Here is an 18,711-nt window from a genome sequence, read left to right on the forward strand (position 1 = left end):
ATTTCAACAAAATTCTCAAGTGGTCAAGATAATGTATTAAGAACTTAATATTTTAGCAACTCTCAAAATTAAACACGTGCCATTAACAGGTGTAGGAAACAAAATTAGACACATGACATTACTCATTGCAAATATACCAAATTGTAAACATACGCTAATCAGAGTTAAATCATTTTCATCTTGAACATCCACAAAGCAATTAAACTAAATGATGTTCAGTTATCTTTTGCTCAATTTACTTGAAAAAAAACTGCAGTAAAGGAATAATAACAGAGGGAAGCAAGGGGGAAAGGACAGATATCTGTGAACTCTTCCTATTTTGGTTCATACTACAGTTGTACTGCCTAGGGACAAGTAAACAAGTAATTTCTACAAAGCTAATTATAGAGTAAGTGTCTTGCTTACTAACTCTAATAATACTAATTCATTTCATCATATAATAACTCTAATAATACTAATTCATTTCATCATATAATATAGAGGTAAATAGCCATACGATTTTGAGGTCACGGCAAAATTGATGGAATATACATTCCTAAATTGTTATGGTGCAATGCTAGAAGTGCCTAGAGAATACCATTATCCTAAACATAACCATTAGGCTTCGACCCTTTAGCATTTCTTTTCCCAAGATCAGCTTCGTAATGTAACAAGGCAGCATCCAGAGCCTGCACCAAAATATTTGTTAATATTTCTCAAACATAAATCAGAGACTGCAAATCAATCATATACTCTCTCCGTCCCACGTACTCTCTCCGTTCCACAATGAGTGATTCATTTGTAATAAAAATATCCTAAAATAAATGATCTGTTTCAATTTCCAATGCACATTTTGCAATTCTACCCTTTAATATTACTTTCATCATTCTCAAAATTTGATAAAGAGTACATTAGTAAAAATATGATTCTCTCTCTTTCATTTATTCATTTTTCTTAATCGGTATAAAATGGTCATCTAGATCACTCATTATGGGACAGAGGAAGTAGGTGCCTAAGTAATGAGATACACGTGTAAGATAAAGAGTAAACTAGGGAGGACATTGTAATTGCCAAAAACGGCAAAGCATTACTGCACCAGGCGAGACTATTTGATTGGTTTCAAAACAAAGTCAATATCACTCATAGACATTTTAGTCAGACAATCTTTCATTTGGTGGTGATTTCACACGAACAAATAATATAAACATTGGCAATAAGCATTGGAATAAGCTACGAAAAATACATTGTCTTATCCAATAATATAAACAATGATTTGTTCTGAATTAGGTAACCGTGCCAATATAAAAAAGGGGAAAGGATTCCTCCGGGGTGAATTTGATTGAAGGGAGAGCACTGTTGATCCCCACCCTTCAAATTTCATACTTCTATATTTTATGTATGTTTGACTTTTTATTGTGGGGTTGAAAATCCACTTGACACACATTTCATGGGAGAGGATCCTCGTCTATAAAAAAGAGACCTATAGAAAGAAATGGCAGCGGAAAAAAAGAGACAAGAAAAAATACAAGTAATCTCAATCGCTCCAAACCACACCTAAGATGAAATAATGAACAGTGCCCAAAATTATATACGGTGATCAAACGACACTTGAAAATACTAGGAGAAATTTCATAATTATATATGATGATCAAACAACACTTGAAAATACTAGGAAAAATTTCATAATTATTGTATCCTTCTGTCCTACACACATCTAAGCTGTCACTCTACCAAGAATAAAATGCATGGAAGGCAGGAGAAGGTTAGAGGGATGAAAGGAAACCAAAATATATATGTAAAAGTCTTAACTACTGATATAGTTTACATGTAGAAAACACTTTGACAAACTATGCAGCAAATGATAGGTATAAAAAACATTTTGAAGGAGTATGACTGATCCAAAAAAAATTTGAGCACGGTTTATCTCATTTGAGTGATTACATGCCAACATAACTTGGAAGTTTACATAACTACAAAGGAATAATAAAAAGTAAAATAATTAAGTGTAAAAAACTGTAGTGGCGCTTGTTAATACCCAACAAATGATCTTACGACAGGAACATAAAATGTATTCTGCTTTAGAGGTCGGTGAATGTTGTAAGCAATGACTCCCATCACACATGACACTTTATACTGTTTAAGTGATGATAATTTTCTCTTGTACCCCTATAAATTTATTTACTTATTTCGTAGGTTTAAACCCCACTAGTGGGATAAGGCTTGGTTGTTGGTTGTTGGTATTCCGTAGTAACTTATTTTAGGTGGTAGGGTGCAGCCATTTAGGATGATCGGATACAAAGAAATGAAACACGGTCAAATTAAATTACAAGGAGATCACCTGCTGCATTGGATGGACAACAAGTGAAACCTGGTGCCGCAGGTCTGACTGTGAAGATACTTTTATTTCCTAGAATTAAGCAAATAAAAATATGAACAAATTAGTACTAGTTACTACTAATAAAACTAATGACAGTGTCTGTGCAATGACAGAATAAAACAAAGACCCTATTCAACTGATGAATACTAGTAGATGCTTCCGTTAAATACATACCTCAAGTTTAGCATATATTTGTGATATGGCATCTTTCAGTCTTCTGGCCTGCATTTTATTGTTAAGTGAACAAGACATCAGATAGAATAAAATGCAATTCAGAATGTTTCTCGATGAATCTTTATCAAAATTTCTGCAATAATATACTGAATATATGATGCATATTCCCACCAATGGCATATGGCATTAAAACACCTCTCTGCTCATCCAACGCCTAGATGGCTATTCACCCCAGTGCCATTGATAAACTTCCATGTAAAGGAAATTACAGGAAGGTTTGTAGAAATATTAAACTTACTAGAGTTTTCATTGTCATTTAAACTGACTTAGACATCAATGAATAACATTTAAACTGACTTAGGCATCAATGAATATCAAAAGGTTATTTGATGAATGATGCTTATCTTCTAATTGATTATAAAATGTCAATGTTAGGCAACTGCTTAACTGGCCAGTTTTGTGGTTCCTTGACAACATATCAAAGCCCTTTTGACCTTTTCATCAAATGATTTTAAGGCCTGACCTTGATATGTTGACAATATCTATAGACAGTAGTTGAATGGTTGCCAACACCTTAACACCAACAGGCTTTTCAAAGCCAAGTCTAATGGGTGTTTGGCCTAAAAAGTTCATCACATGTACAAGACATGATATTAATTCCCGTGTCATGAATTTTTCCCATGTCAAACTCAAATCCTGGTTAGACCCAGCACAGTAGTTTATATAATCAAGCAAAATTGTGATAAAACTGATTTAGTGATTGACATAGCATGCAAGCAAATAGAAACTTAATACAATGTAGGACTTAACGCCATCTTATCATGCTGCAAAAAAAACTGGTCTTATAATGAAACAGGGAGAACAAAAGGTGGGATGGATAAAAATAATAATATAATAATTGCAAGCAAGTTAACATCTCAGACACATGAAATGCCAGTGCAGTATTAGATAGGTCATGCATAGTAATCACCAATGAAAGATCTCACTGAAAACCAGATTCAATATTCACCTTATTAGCAAGGCTTTGTGTTGTTACTGGATAGGAAGACCAAAAGTGCTTCAGTAATTCCTGACTGCAAACCCAATGCTGGAAAGAAAGAAGCATGCATTAAAATATATCAAATTTATAAATAAAAATGAATATAGAAGTAGAACTACCCAAAAAACTATATTTATATTACAGAACGCTAAACCGCTGATTGAGAAAATAAAAGCAACATATGTGACACTTTAGATCACAACAGATATATAAAAGCTTATAAAACTATCTCCAGCTCTCTTTATCTTTTTCCCATCCATAATGACTCACATCTAGTAGTTTCTCCTTAGTTGTGTTGGGCAATATATCAAGGGCACTCTCCTGTGAACTTTTCCCAAGATTTGATTTGGTGCTTGAGATATTTTTGGTCAATCCAGTGAGGACCTGGAATAAAAATAAACCACACTCATTTTCAATAACAGAATTTTTGTTGACGCAGAAAAAATCAAAACACAAAAATGTGTTATTTTAGTTGTAAAAATACCAAATTGTTATGGAATGCTTAAAATTCCACTAGCTGATTTGCTTGTGTATATATATACACACTAGAATTAAATACAATGGGAGAGTTACAAGGACATTAAATGTAGCTTCTAGTTCCTAATGTAGTTTCTAGTTACATGAATATGATTTACTAGCATTTAATTAGTTATTAATCTCTTGAAATATTCCAATTTATTTTGTAATTCCAACATTAGTAAAATGTTGATTATTTAACTATAATTTTGTTATTTTCAAAAAGTTTGATTTTTATTTTAAACTAAGCAATACAAATGTCATTACCTTAAAGGCAACATCAGAGCTCAATAGAGGATCCCTTAATCCCATAGTTATGATGTTAGATATCGACTCCCTCAAAGAGCCATAGGCTTCCTCATAACCCAAATTGCTTCTTGATTTCAACTTAGCAGCTAGGGAATCATCCAAAGATTTTACTGCATTCTCTTGTTGAAAATCAAAATAGTCACGAGGATCCTGACCAAGAAACAACATAAGAGCCATAACACAACAAATATTTAATCCAAAAAGAGAACTATTTAATAATATACATATTTCATGCCTTGAGCTATTTACTAAAAATACGAGATCATTTCATTCTCAAGACAAAGTAGTACCTTGATACAGAGTGGTGCAAACGCATTATCATCTTGTGCCTGAAGATCCTCAATCGGTGCCATCTTAGAAATTCTGATTAGCCTCTCCTCCTCTATAACCCCATCAAATCCTGTATAGCTGTATAAATTAAGAGTTTGCTCAACATAAACAGAAAGGAAAAGGACAAGAAATAAGTTAGCCTCACTAACTCCGTTTTCTCCGAGCAAGCACTTCTGCCACTGTTCTTGGAGGTTCCATATCTTTATCTACATTTATGTTTGAAATCTGACTCGTCAGATCAGACAATAAGTATGTTGTACCCAGATTAGACTGCATATTCTGCTCTCAATTTATTTTGGGACTGTTTTGAAACAATATAGCTAAGCAGAATATTATTAAGTATGCTGTGCCTAACTTTGAAACAATAAAGCTGGTCATATATTTTGAAACAATAGGAATTTTAGACACTTGATAAAGCTGAGGCTTGGCAATTAGAACCATCATTCTGTACAAGCACTAAATGATCTCCTGGAGGAACAAATTTAAAAGGATGTATCTGAAAGTGTCCAAAAAATGTCCCATCTTATTTGTGTGAAGTAATTATACTTTGCATATGTGTAAATATGCAAACCAGTGCAATGCAATAAATGAGTCAGCATATGTGGCAATAAGTTTCTCTTTTTTCACCTTGCATTCGAACCGTTGATATTTGTAAATATATAGTGTTAAGAATATTTGTATATAAAATAGACCCACGTCGACTATATCATGTAATTAGTTGTAATCTCTCTCTATATATAATAAAGTCTCCGTAGTGCTTTTCAAAACACACAGTTTAACCTAAATGTCTCTTAGTCTCTCCTAATTTAATATGGTATCTAGAGCCTACTAAGAGACAACTCTTCGTCGTGTTTTACCCGGTTGACCCACTGTCTTCCGGTGAGAAATTTTTTTACAAACCATGTCATCAATCCGGTTTGCCTCTCACTTCTCAAAATTCTTATAGGTAAAACCACCTTGTCGCCCGATCCGGCAGTTTTTCCCGGCCGCCCCACTCGGCTCCCTCCATCGGTCATAGATCCGGTCTCCGTTTTTCATTTCGACTTTCGAAAATTTGTGCTCCAGTTCAAACAGCCCCGATTTTGTTTCTTTAAACCATCGGAGATGCTGATTCTGTCTCGTTTACTAAAGTTCCGCTTATCCCATGTGAAAAACTAACTGGATCAGCCAACTACAACATATGGGCTCGTGCTATCGATATGTGGTTTCATGGTCAGGGATATGAAGATCACCTAACCACAAAATTGGCTGATGTTGCCGCCACAAAACTCGCTAAATGGAAGAAAACTGATGCCTCTTTGTGTACTGTGTTATGGTTTTCCATCGCACCTAACCTCCAAGCGCAGTATCAAGTCTTCTCCACTTGCAATGAGGTTTGAAAAAAGGCTAAGAAAGTCTTCTCCAACGACGTTCATTGTCTATACAGTGTCATCCTCAAACTCGACACAATGAAGTTGCAAAATATGGATATGCAAGCCTATCTGAATAAGCTTGATGCCTTGAAAACGAGTTACGCAATCCTCATGCCTTATGCAAAAGATGCCACAGCTCATTCCAAACAACAGAGTAAATTTTTCATGGTCATGGCACTTAAAGGACTACGACCAGAACTCGAGTCCGTTCGTACCCAGATTTTATCAGGTACTACTGTTCCTAATTATGATGCAATTAGTGAACAACTGTTGCGCTTGCCTACACCTCATGCATTTGGTCCGGTTTCCCCTCCATCTATTGTTGCTCTGTCACCAGGTGACACTGCTGCCCTTGCATCTCTTGGCAACAATCAGAATCGCCTTCGACGAGGGTCATCCAACTCCAAACCTCGTCCCAAGTGTGACCATTGTAACCGGCTTGGACATACTATCGACCGTTGGTGGAAGTTACATGGCAGACCTCCACGCCAGGTAAATGCAGCTCAAATTGATAACCCTGACACTATGCAAACTTCACCTTCTCTTCAGAGTCCTACGGCAAACTACGAGGATTTTCTCAGGTGGTGTCAGACTAATCAGACCTTTGGTTCCACGACTTCGGTTGCACACACTGGTAATTCATCTGTTTGCTTCTCTCAATCATCTCCTCTTGGTCATTGGATCCTCGATTCTGATGCGTCTGATCATGTTACCGGTAATAAAGGTTTTTTCTCTTCCCTCTCTATCTCTGGTTTCTTACCGAGTATAACTACCGCAAATGGTTCCCAAACCCGATCCCAAGGGATTGGTACAATTCAAATTCTACCATCTCTCTCTGTGACTCATGTCCTATATGTACCTAATTGCCCATTTAATTTACTGTCAGTCTGTCGTTTAACTCGTTCCCTTAATTGTTCTATCACCTTTACTAATAGTAATGTTACTCTGCAGGATCGGAGTTCGGGACAGACGATTGGCGTCGAATGTGAGTCTCAAGGCCTCTACTACTTCTCTATGTCATCTACCACATGCTCCACCACAGATTCTCCACTCATTATACATGCGCAGTTAGGTCATCCAGGTCTACCCAAGCTACCAAAGTTGGTGCCTAGTCTATCTAAATTATCCACTTTACATTGTGAGTCTTGTCAGTTAGGGAAACATACTCGTAGTCACTTTCCCGATCGAGTCAATAAACGGGTTGCATCACCTTTTGTTTTAGTTCACTCCGATGTTTGGGGTCCCTCGCGCACAGTGTCTCCATTTGAGTCTAGATATTTTGTAACTTTTATTGATGATTTTTCACGTTGCATATGGCTACTTTTAATGAAGAACAGGTCTAAATTGTTTTCTATTTTTGAACAATTTTATTGGAAAATAAGAACTCAATTTGGTTTATCTATCCGTACCTTAAGAAGTGACAATGCACGTAAATATTTATCCCAACAATTTCAAACTTTTATGTCATCCAATGGTATTCTGCACCAAATATTTTGCCCTCATACACCCCAACAAAACGGGGTAGCCGAACGCAAAAGTCGGCATCTTGTAAAAACCACTCGGACCCTACTTCTCCATGGTAATGTTCCTCTTCGATTTTTGGGGTATGCGGTGCTCACGGCATGTTACCTCATAAATCGCATGCCCTCATCTGTCCTTAATAATAAAATCCCTCATTTAATCATGTTTCCAAACTCTCCTCTCCACCCAATTTCTCCTCGAGTATTCGGGTCTACGTGTTTTGTACACAATCTCTCCCTTGGTCTTGATAAACTAGCAGCTTGATCACTAAAGTGTGTCTTTCTTGGTTATCATCGTTCCCAAAAGGGTTATCGTTGTTATTCTCATACTCTACAACGATACATCGTATCGGTCGATGTTACCTTTTTCGAATCTGTTCCATATTTCGAGTCCAGCCAAGTATCTCTGGAACCTCTACCAGAAAGTACTCCCACACCTTTTTCGACAGTTATTAATGTCCCGCCTACCATTATCCCCCATCAGTCTTTGGTTCCTGATCCCCCCACTTCTCGACCACTTCAAACATATCAGCGTCGTCACCCAACGCCTGTCGTCCCTACTCCTATGGTTGCAGGATCGGATCTGACGCCTCTGCCATCACCGGATCCGATCCTGCAACCTGAGTCCGATCTTCCGATTGCCCTTCGAAAAGGTATACGTCAAACACGAAATCCTTCTCCACATTATATTGATTTATGTTTTCATCGTCTTTCCCCTTTGCAGTATGCTTGTTTGTCTTCTGTTTCTATTCCTAAAACTCCAGGTGAACCATTATCTCACCCTGAGTGGAGCAAGCAATGATTGATGAAATGTGTGCTCTTCAAAGCAGTGGTACCTGGGAACTGGTACCTCTACCCCCTGGGAAATCTTTAGTAGGTTGTCGTTGGCTTTATACAGTGAAGGTTGATCCAGATGGTAAGATTGATCGATTTAAAGCTCGCTTGGTAGCCAAAGGATACACTCAGATTTTTGGATTGGATTATAGTGATACCTTCTCGCCTGTAGCCAAGATGGCATCTGTTAGACTTCTTCTAGCCATTGTAGCCATTCGACATTGGCCTCTTCATCAACTTGACATCAAAAATGCTTTTTTACATGGTGATCTTGAAGAGGAAGTATATATGGAGCAACCACCTGGATTTATTGCTTATAGGTAGTCATTAAATATGGTGTGTAGGTTACACAGGTCTCTTTATGGTCTTAAGCAATCTCGGAGAGCTTGGTTCGGCAGATTTAGCGCTATAATACAACAGTTTGGTATGGTACGTGGTGAAGCTGATCATTCTGTTTTTTATCGTCATTCAACCCAAGGGTGTATTTATCTTATTGTGTACGTAGATGATATTGTCATAACTGGTAGTGATCAGCAGGGTATCCTACAGTTAAAACAACATCTCAAATCAATTTCAGACAAAAGATCTTGATAAACTCCGTTATTTCTTGGGTATTGAGGTAACCCAATCTAAAGATGGTGGTGATTTCTCAGCGGAAATATGCTATGGATATTTTGGAAGAAACAGGTTTGTTGAATGCTAAACCAGTTGATACTCCTATGGATCCAAGTGTCAAACTACTACCCAATCAAGGGGAGCCTCTATCTGACTCAGGAAGGTATAGGAGATTGGTTGAAAAGTTGAATTATCTCACAATCACCCGTTCAGACATTTCTTTTGCATTTAGTGTGGTAAGTCAGTTCTTAAATTCCCCTTGTCAGGAACACATGGATGTTGTTATCCGAATTCTGAGATACATCAAATGTGCTCCAGAAAAAGGTCTAGTGTATGAAGATAAATAATTGGATACTCTGATACTAATTGGACAGGGTCACCCATTGATAGACGATCCACCTCTGGGTATTGTGTACTTGTTGGAGGAAACCTTATATCCTGGAAAAGTAAGAAACAAAACGCAGTTGCAAAATCAAGCGTCGAGGCAGAGTATAGGGTCATGGCAATGGCAACATGTGAACTTATTTGGTTAAAACAGTTGCTTAAGGAACTTCAAATTGAAGAAGTAAGACCAATGACACTTATTTGTGATAATCAAGTTACATTGCACATTGCTTCAAATCCAGTCTTCCATGAGAGGACCAAGCATATTGAGATAGACTGTCACTTTGTTAGAGAGAAGATCGAGTCAGGTGACATTGTCACAAGTTTTGTAAACTGTAATTATCAATTGGCAAACGTGTTTACAAAATCTCGGCGAAGCCTCAGAACTAATTATATATGTAACAAGTTTGATGCATTTGAGTTATATGCTCAAGCTTGAGGGGGAGTGTTGATATTTGTAATAGTGTTAAGAATATTTATATATAGAATAGTTTCACATCGACTAATTCAAAACACACGGTTTAATCTAAATGTCTCTTAGTCTCTCCTAATTCAATACGAACTATTCATTTTCATAGAACACATAGTCATAAACCAACTTCAGTATGACTACTAGAGAAATGCAAATTAATGATTCAATTATGAAATGTATATTTGTCAATCTTAACACATTTACAATCAAGAGACCATTTTTCTGCTGGTAGAATCTAGCAAAAAATATAAGGAATGTATTTCATACGATAGAAGGACAACATATCCAAAATGATGACAGAATTTAAGATTGAATGACATTATGAAACAAAAGAATTCATCAAATGTGAGAGAATACCTATAGTTTTTCCTTCGAGAACCACCTCACTTTGTCTATTAAGATCTTGCAACAATGTTCGCCAATACATAGTATTTTGAGCTTCAGATGTTTCCTTGCTACCGTCACGGAAGATCCCATGATTCTTTTCACCAAATAGAGCAAAGAGTTAAAATACAAAATTCAATGCAGACTAGCAGTTCTGAGCCAACAATATAGCACAACTCATTCATAATCTATGAAGCACAGAAACGGGAAACACAACATCGACACTGACACGACAACATCAGTAATAATTTGAAAAGATGAATAAATTAAACGTAATCACAAGTGTCGGTGTCGGTGTCGATGTCAGACACTGACACGCCTTTTTTCAGAAATGTCAGTGTTATATAGTTCATAATCCATACTGTAAGCAGGAAAAAAAGAAGAAAATTAATCAGAGGCTACAGCAAAGATAAGAGAGCCTGCCTCTATAGGAGAAGACAACCAAAACAAACCAACTCACTTAACAAAGAAACCCCCTCCAGGATAGCCATTATCTGAATATCGTAAACAGATAGCAAGGCGAGGGTAAGACCGATAGAAGTAGAGGAAGGTGATTCCTAACAAATGAATCCTAAAACCCGGTACCACAACTATCCCCTAATTTGAAAGAAACCATGGAAGTGAAAGTGAAGGAAGCATGTCATGTGAGCTAATTTTCCTTGGATTAGAGTTGAAATCGTGTGATATCTAAACAGTCATTAAATGACAACATTGAAAAGCATTCAGAACCTGCCTATCCATATTGTTGAAACTATATAGATATAAGCATTAGCTGTTTCATTTATTTTTATTTATTTATAGTGCATAGTTGTATTATATTGTTCAAGTACAACAGGCCACTATCCATTCTCGGTAATCAGCAGAAGTGAGACATAATTGTAAAGGGGCAGAAAATTTAGATGTGCAATCATTCATATTATCTCTCCTCTATTGGGAGGAAACTCTCTCCTAACTTCTAACCGTGCTCTCCTTCTACCAGCTGGCATCCATAAATGAGTGAAATCTAATCTTGCGCTTGGATTTTTCATTCATTTTAGCCTTCACTTTGGGGATTTGACTATTTCTCCTGTCATCCTCTTATCATCGCTGACATGTGAGCAAAGGAAGAGGATGATTGACAAACAGGTGTTCTAACATAATGACTTGGGGAGCATATAACAGGTCAGTTAGGATTGGAACAACGATGATCAAAGGGAAACTGCAGACACCCTCGCCAAAAGTTTGCCCAGACCCACATTTGAGCATTTTGTAGGCAAGTTGGGCAATTCTAAATATCTATGCACCAACTTGAGGGGGGTTGGAGTAACCGTATTTTTCGGGTAAAGATCCTCTCCATTTCATGAAAAATGAAAGCCCGTTACTAATGTTTTGACTGTATAAAAGCAAGAATATGTGTATACACTTAAAACTTTAGTAATTGTATTTTCCATTTCTTTCGAGAAATGGAAAGGATCCTAACTCGTATTTTTCCTATTTATTTATTTTCTATATTTAGTCTTTTATTATAATAATATTCTCCTAGAATATTACTTTTCTATATGAAGTTGTAATCTCCCTATTTATACCAGCTATTGCTTAAAGAATAAAATATAACAGTATTCTGTATTCTCTAATAGTTTCATTCACCCTACCGGAAGATGAGTGTAATCATCTCCTTGGTCTGCTTCCATGTCTAAAGTCGGATCAACCCGTCGAACCTGCAAAAACACAGTGTAAAATAAATGGAACTGATAATGCCACTACAAGATCTTTAACCAGATTAAAAAAGAAAAAAGAGGAAGACCTTCTCTCGAGCTTCATTTTCTAATATCTCGTCATCTTTCAAAAAAACAGCAAGATCCTCATCTTCAGCAGCCTCAGCAGCTGCCGCAATAGCATTTTTGGTACTATGGAGATATTCAGCTCTAAAGTATTTGTTCCAGAAATCTACCTCACTCATCTTGAATTTGAAGGACATGAAAAAATAAAATAATTCAGTGTGCAAAGTAATGGATCATTTTACATGAATAAATATAAAAGATGATAACAGACATTTATTGACATCTATAATACCTTACTGGGTACAAAACTGAGAAATGCCTTGTGAACTGCTGGTTTGAGGGTAAAAATCTGGAAAGACAACAATGCGAAGAAAGTAAGGAAATAGTCTGCGAGTCTGTTTTTTAAGTGAAAGAAGAAATAATGTTGGAAAAAATGAAAGAAATACAAGTGAGGGATAACAAGAAATTGCTCCAAAACAGTTCAAGGGGAAGTATGTCATGTACTACTACACACCCAACCCTACAAAGAACCGACACCAATTTATACCAAAGAAATTATGTCATGTACTACTACAAACCCAACCCTACAAACTAAGAAACAAAGAAATGCATCAGGTTCCTTCCTCAGTTCGCAGACTGCTTTATCCTGTATAAATGCAGCCCCGAGATATTCTAATAAAATTATCCATAAGAAATACAAAGCATAGACATAAGAAAAGGACAGAAACAGTTCCAACCCATAAGACAAAAATGGAAGCAACAACAACCACCTCAAACACGAATGAGAAAAATTTCTCAAAATATCTTCTGCTGACATTTTGAGAAAAAGTATTCTCCCTAATTGAAATCTTTGATCATCATTGCGGTCAGTTTGGGTGGAACAATGATGGTCAAAAAGTATTCTCCACAACAACTTCTCCCTAATTGAACTCGACAAAAAGTATTCTCCCTAACCTTCAATCCAAATGTTGCAATTAGGCGGCTAGGGTGGACCATAATGTGGGTAGAATTTCCAACACTTAACTTGAAATCTAGTCAACTACTCTCTCTAATTTATATTATAAGTCCTTTTGTCACTTTCATTGATATTAAAAAAATGTAATTAAGGCCGTATGAAAAAGAGAAATAATAAATAGATATTGTAAAATATTAAAAGAATTGATAGAAGAGAGATATAAATATTTAAGAGTATAATAGATAAAGTAGCATTAATGATACATAGGTATTGTAAAACGACTTATAATTTAGTGCAAAACTTTTTCCCAAAGTGACATGATAAAAAAACAGGAGTAAAAATGAGCATAGTTAGATGAAGACGCATGCCTGATGTTTTATCTCCGGTGTTAATTGAAACTTAACCTGGTTTATCTGGAAAAACAAAACAAGAGAAAACAACTCAGTTGATCTCAAGCTAAACATTCCAGTAATACTAGATCAAACATGGCTTTGTAAAATTGAGAACCCAATATAACAGTTAAATAATATCAGGTTGGCTACATGAATCAAAAGAAGCTAAAGATCTGTATTAAAACGATTGTTACATCAAATGTATGAAAAAATAAATTAATAATAAATAAGAAGAAGAAGAAGAAGAAGAATTAATAAATAATAAAAATGCAAAAGCACATAGATCACACTCTTCACCTTCACACACTCAATACACCACTCCACTAGAATTTATTTACAGTGATCTGTGGCGCCAAGCACCAGTGACATCCTCCAATAACTTCTTGAATTATATTACCTTTGTTGATTCTACAACTTGTTTCACTTGAATTTATCTTTTAAAGAACAAATCTGATGCTCTCACCATTTTTAAACAATCCAGAGTAATGGTTGAATTACAGTTTGGTTCGTCTATTAAGTCTTTACAAACTGACTGGAGAGGTAGTTTAAGCCCTTCTCCAAATACTTGGATGATCTAGGGATTATCCATAGGTTGTGATTTGTGCCCATACTCATTACTAAAATGGCGTCATAGAACACAAACATGACACATTGTTGATCATAGTATCACCCTCTTAAGTTGTGCATCTCTTCTCTTAAATTTTTGGGATCATGCATTTCTAATTGTTGTGTATCTCATTAAAAATGCATAATAATAAGTACATGCTTCAAATGATTTATCAACTTTTATTTCGTATACAATTTCCTTTTATGGAGGTTTGCCTATAAATGCAGATGTTTATTAACTTAAGACGACAATCTACAGCATCTACTTTTTATGATATACATGTGCTAGCAGTAGTATAGATATGCTACGTTCTTGTCAGGTAAATGTGGAGTCACTAGTCTTTCAAAGGATCTGAGATTCAAACATTAGATAGAGGGTTATGTTATCATCTCACCATTGAAACTTATTGAACTCTACAACTTCAAAAATAAATATGTGGGGCCCAAATAATTTTAATGGTGGGATGATGAACATAATCCTCTCATTTTTTAATCCTCTCCTGTTTTATTCGAACATGAGAGTTCTCATGTTTGATTCAAACATGAGAGCATCCAAATCCTCTTTTAAATACAAGACCATGCATACAGTTTGCATTGCCTAATTTTCCTAATCAAACTTTGTATTCTCTTTATTCCTTCAAACAATTGAGAAAAGTATGCAACTTAGCAATCATACAACAACCAAGCCTTATCCCACTAGGTGAGGTCAGCAACATGGATCAACTTACGCCATAATGTTCTATTAAAGACAACTTAGCAATCAGCATAAGACTTAAAAGGCCTAGCCATTAATGAAGAGGATAATTTTGATCCAAATTATTCCCATAAGAAGATAACAAACTGGGTTTTAAAATTTTAAAACTCTAATCACTTTCAAAGAAAATGACAAACTAGATTTCATCTTGAAACATTCTGATGATTTATCTGGGTTTTGCTAACAAGAGCTTATCTATTACATTCTAATCTCCAGAACAATCGGCTTGTTTCATTAGTGTTAGAACACTTTATAGTAAATATGCTATACCCAAGTACAAGTTTAAAAGTTATTCTTGCAAACTGTAATACAAAACTATTTAACCATATTCTTTCCGTTCAAAGCCCAGTTGCCATAGAATTGTCACACATTAAAAGCTTCCAAAAGCTGAGTATTGTGCTCTATAACAGATGAGAAATATGTTTTTTTTCTTCAACAGTATTCAATTCAATGCAACTTTTAAACAATTACATAGCTGCAACAAACAGTTGGATATATAATGTTCTCTTGACAAAAGGATATATCATGTTCTCATGATGACATCCAAATATGCAGATACACATCTAAACTATAAGAAAAATAGAGCACTAATGCAAAAGAGAAAGATGTAGTACCATACCCGACCATCACTAGTAGGCTTTGTGTCGAAGATCAAAGAATTTTTAAATCCAACCCTTTGTTTTAACTTTCTGCTTTCATCTTGGTCGAGCAATTTCTGTAAATGGTTTTATAAATATAATAAGAGTAAATATTCAATAAGATGAAAAGAAGAAATTTACAAGGAATCAGAGTAAAGCTATCCAGTCTCTCTGCATATCTATTACAGTAACCCATTAAAATGACCACGTCCTTTACTGAAATATTTGATTTGCAAAATAGTTCACAACATATTTTTTTGTTTCTAATGAATAAAAACTCTTTCAATCATCATAATATCAACCAAAGATTTCTAATTAATAAATATATATCCCAGGGGATTGTAACATTCAAATGCCCTCAGCAAACAAGGAATAATACTAAGAATAATACATTACATAGTAATATATTCACAACACTTATACCTTCTTTGTAGCCCAAAATTCTGATTCTGTAAGCTTACCACTAGCCACAAGTTCTTTATGAAGTTTCTGCAACTTACTGCATAAGTTGAACTTCAGTAAAATCGATAACATTGTTACAATCAAGGAATATCTTGAACTTAGACGGCCTTATAGTAAATAAAACTTAACATTCAAAATATTATGATCATGAGTTAATACTACTGAGTGACATTCTGAGCAAGGACAACAATAAATAAATGGATAATTTTTAAGTAACACAATAGCAAAGCAAAGAGGAGTTTGAAATAAGAAATTTAGCGGATGACAATAATAGTAAACAAAACTTTCACTTCAAAAATGGAAGTGCAATAGTACTAAAAACCAAATACCTATCTTCTTGCAATAGCTTAATTCTCAGTGTCATTTCAGAAGCACTAAGCTGTTCATCAGAAACAACTTTTGAGGGTTCTACATGCTTGCTAAGGGCACTACCTGCTCAAACACACCAAACAACACATTGGAATGTATGTAAAACAACTGAAAATAAAAGTCTATACAAAAGAATAAAGAAAGGGAATAAAATAAAATCATGACAACAATCTCCTTTGATATTACTTCAAACCATCTTTGTTAACATTTCCTATTTATAAATTATAACTTCATTAGAAAAATAATAGACAGGTGGATAACATGCTCAAATTCTTTAGAAGATAAATTATTTGGTGATGCATCACTTTTTGCTCTGGCATATGTTTGACATGGGAGCTAAATATAACTTGGCACATCTAAAATCATATCTTTTTTAAACATCTTTGAATATTTTGGATGTGTTTAATCAACGAAAAACCTTTTGAAAGAAACTCCAACTCTAACTTTGAAACACAAGTCTACGGCCAAACAGTTAAACATCATAATAGCGCATCACTCTCAGGCAAAGCACCAGTGTTCCACAATTCAAGAATGACAGTTTAGGCAAATAAACCACATAAGATTTAAAAATGAAACAACAAAATCCTATTTTATTTTGCAGTAGCCAAATTAGAAACTTACCAACTAATTCCCGGCAAATATGAAGATCTGAGAAGCTTTCAAACTCAAAGATGTAACTTCCCTGGAACATCCCACCATATAATCATAAAATAAATTTTAAGAAACAAACATGACTCAAATCAAACACTGCACTACTAAGTGAACTATAGCACGCGGGACGAAACAAATAACTCAATGGTGCAGTGTTCAAACAAAAAGAGTAATCAAAAAATCCAATAAACACATCACTCAGACTACATTAACAAATGCAATAAACTTAGCAAAAGGAATAGCAACAGTTGAAATAAACTAAAGAAAAAACCTGAGAATGTGCAAGGTTAAGCCACGGTGGTTTGTTCGATCCCTCTTTGGTGTGTTTATGATCTAAATTTTGCAGTCAGAATACAAAAACAACATCAAAATATGCACACAACACATGTTCTCAATAATTAATCTGAAATCAGCTTCGAGGTTGCTAAGTACTTTTAATCTGAAATCAGTTTACATAAACAATAGTTGATAAATACTTTTAATTAATCTGAAATCAGCTTCGAGGTTGTTAAGTACTTTTAATCTGAAATCAGTTTACATAAACAATAGTTGATAAATACTTTTAATTAATCTGAAATCAGCTTCGAGCTTGTTAAGTACTTTTAATCTGAAATCAGTTTACATAAACAATAGTTGATAAATACTTTTAATTAATCTGAAATCAGCTTCGAGCTTGTTGTTTGATGTTGGATCGTTAGGCTTGAAAACAAACTTTTCTCGAGTCTGCAGGGTAAAAACCATGAATCGCTTTAAAAAATGGCAATGTGAATGGAAATTGGAAATTGTTAAAGGAACGAGAGAGAAAGAGAGAGGGATAGTACCAATTTGAGTACGCCGGGAGTGCCAGGATCTTTGACAGTGGTTTTGTATTTGGCACGCTTAACAACTTGATGCGCCGACGACATCGTTAACCTAAGCTAAAACCGCCGGAGAATTCAGTTCCGCTGGTGGTTTAGTGCAAAAAAAACTTGTAGGATCGAGAAATCCCTAATTGGAACTATCGGTTTTGCGAGAGAGCATTCTACTCCACGTTGTGGGGAGTGGGAAGAGGGAGAATCGCGATTTATATTTGTTTGATCGGATGAAATTGGAGAGAAATGGGAATAATTATGTCCTAAGTTTCGAGAATCCGGGGGAGGTGCCGGCGGGTGCCCCAGCTTACTTCCTTTGATCAAAAAGGAAGATAAACAACGGTGTTGCCTGCTATCGGAATATTAGTAATATAACACACTAATTCAAAAGAGAATGTGTTTTCTTTTTTTTCATTCCTCGGTTTTTTTTTTTTAAAAATAATTCACTTTTTTAAGGAAATTTCCAAAATATTTCTCGTTTAAAAAAATTCCCAAACTACTTCGCTTTTAAGAGGAGTCGCCAATTAAATTGGAAACTCTTCTTAAAAATTGAATGAAGGCGTCAATTGGATTGGCTAGGGCAAGTGCCCTAGCCAATCCAATTGGCGCCCCTGTGTAGGGTTTAGGAGGAGTCGTCAATTCAATTGGAGACTCCTCCTAAAATGCAAATTTTTTTGGTAAATGGTATACGTGATAGATAAATTTGATATGGGACCAATTGATATTAATAAAATTTGTCGTTTACACAAAGAAACCTAATGGTGATGATCGGGATCACCTAACCGACCTCTGGTCCCACATCCTCTAGCTACCCTAACTCGTGGCTCTAACCCACGTTGATGATTCGGTACCGGTGTTTGAGCATCTGAGGGGTCAGGAGCGTCACTACCAACTACAGGAGAAGGTCTGTTGAGGTAGTTAGACAATT

At 35.5% G+C, this 18,711-nt stretch overlaps 1 protein-coding gene across 1 annotated transcript; it reads right to left on the reverse strand.

Annotated features, from left to right (window-relative positions):
* Positions 1-278: 278 nt before the first annotated feature.
* On the reverse strand, positions 279-18,159 carry LOC127091154 (general transcription and DNA repair factor IIH subunit TFB1-1). Its single transcript, XM_051029711.1, has 20 exons — positions 17,754-18,159; positions 17,577-17,655; positions 17,204-17,265; positions 16,903-16,963; positions 16,242-16,344; positions 15,874-15,949; positions 15,432-15,527; positions 13,429-13,473; positions 12,398-12,454; positions 12,129-12,284; positions 11,977-12,042; positions 10,319-10,442; positions 4,874-4,930; positions 4,685-4,794; positions 4,353-4,544; positions 3,840-3,953; positions 3,540-3,617; positions 2,531-2,578; positions 2,318-2,386; positions 279-668 (listed from the first exon to the last, which is right to left on the reverse strand). The coding sequence occupies exons 1-20, from the start codon at positions 17,835-17,837 to the stop codon at positions 585-587; spliced, it is 1,761 nt and encodes a 586-aa protein (XP_050885668.1). The 5' UTR covers positions 17,838-18,159; the 3' UTR covers positions 279-584.
* Positions 18,160-18,711: the final 552 nt, after the last annotated feature.

This window comes from Lathyrus oleraceus, chromosome 6, assembly GCF_024323335.1.
Source record: "Lathyrus oleraceus cultivar Zhongwan6 chromosome 6, CAAS_Psat_ZW6_1.0, whole genome shotgun sequence".
NCBI classification, from domain to species: Eukaryota; Viridiplantae; Streptophyta; class Magnoliopsida; order Fabales; family Fabaceae; genus Lathyrus; species Lathyrus oleraceus.

Bases quoted from the DNA above. Each gene is read 5' to 3' on its own strand.
- LOC127091154 (XM_051029711.1), bottom strand. From the start codon at position 17,837: ATGTCGTCGGCGCATCAAGTTGTTAAGCGTGCCAAATACAAAACCACT. The intron at 16,964-17,203 runs GTTTTTTCTTTA...GGGATGTTCCAG, and splicing joins TTAACCTTGCACATTCTCAG to GGAAGTTACATCTTTGAGTT. The intron at 12,043-12,128 runs GTCTTCCTCTTT...GTGTTTTTGCAG, and splicing joins AAAATGAAGCTCGAGAGAAG to GTTCGACGGGTTGATCCGAC.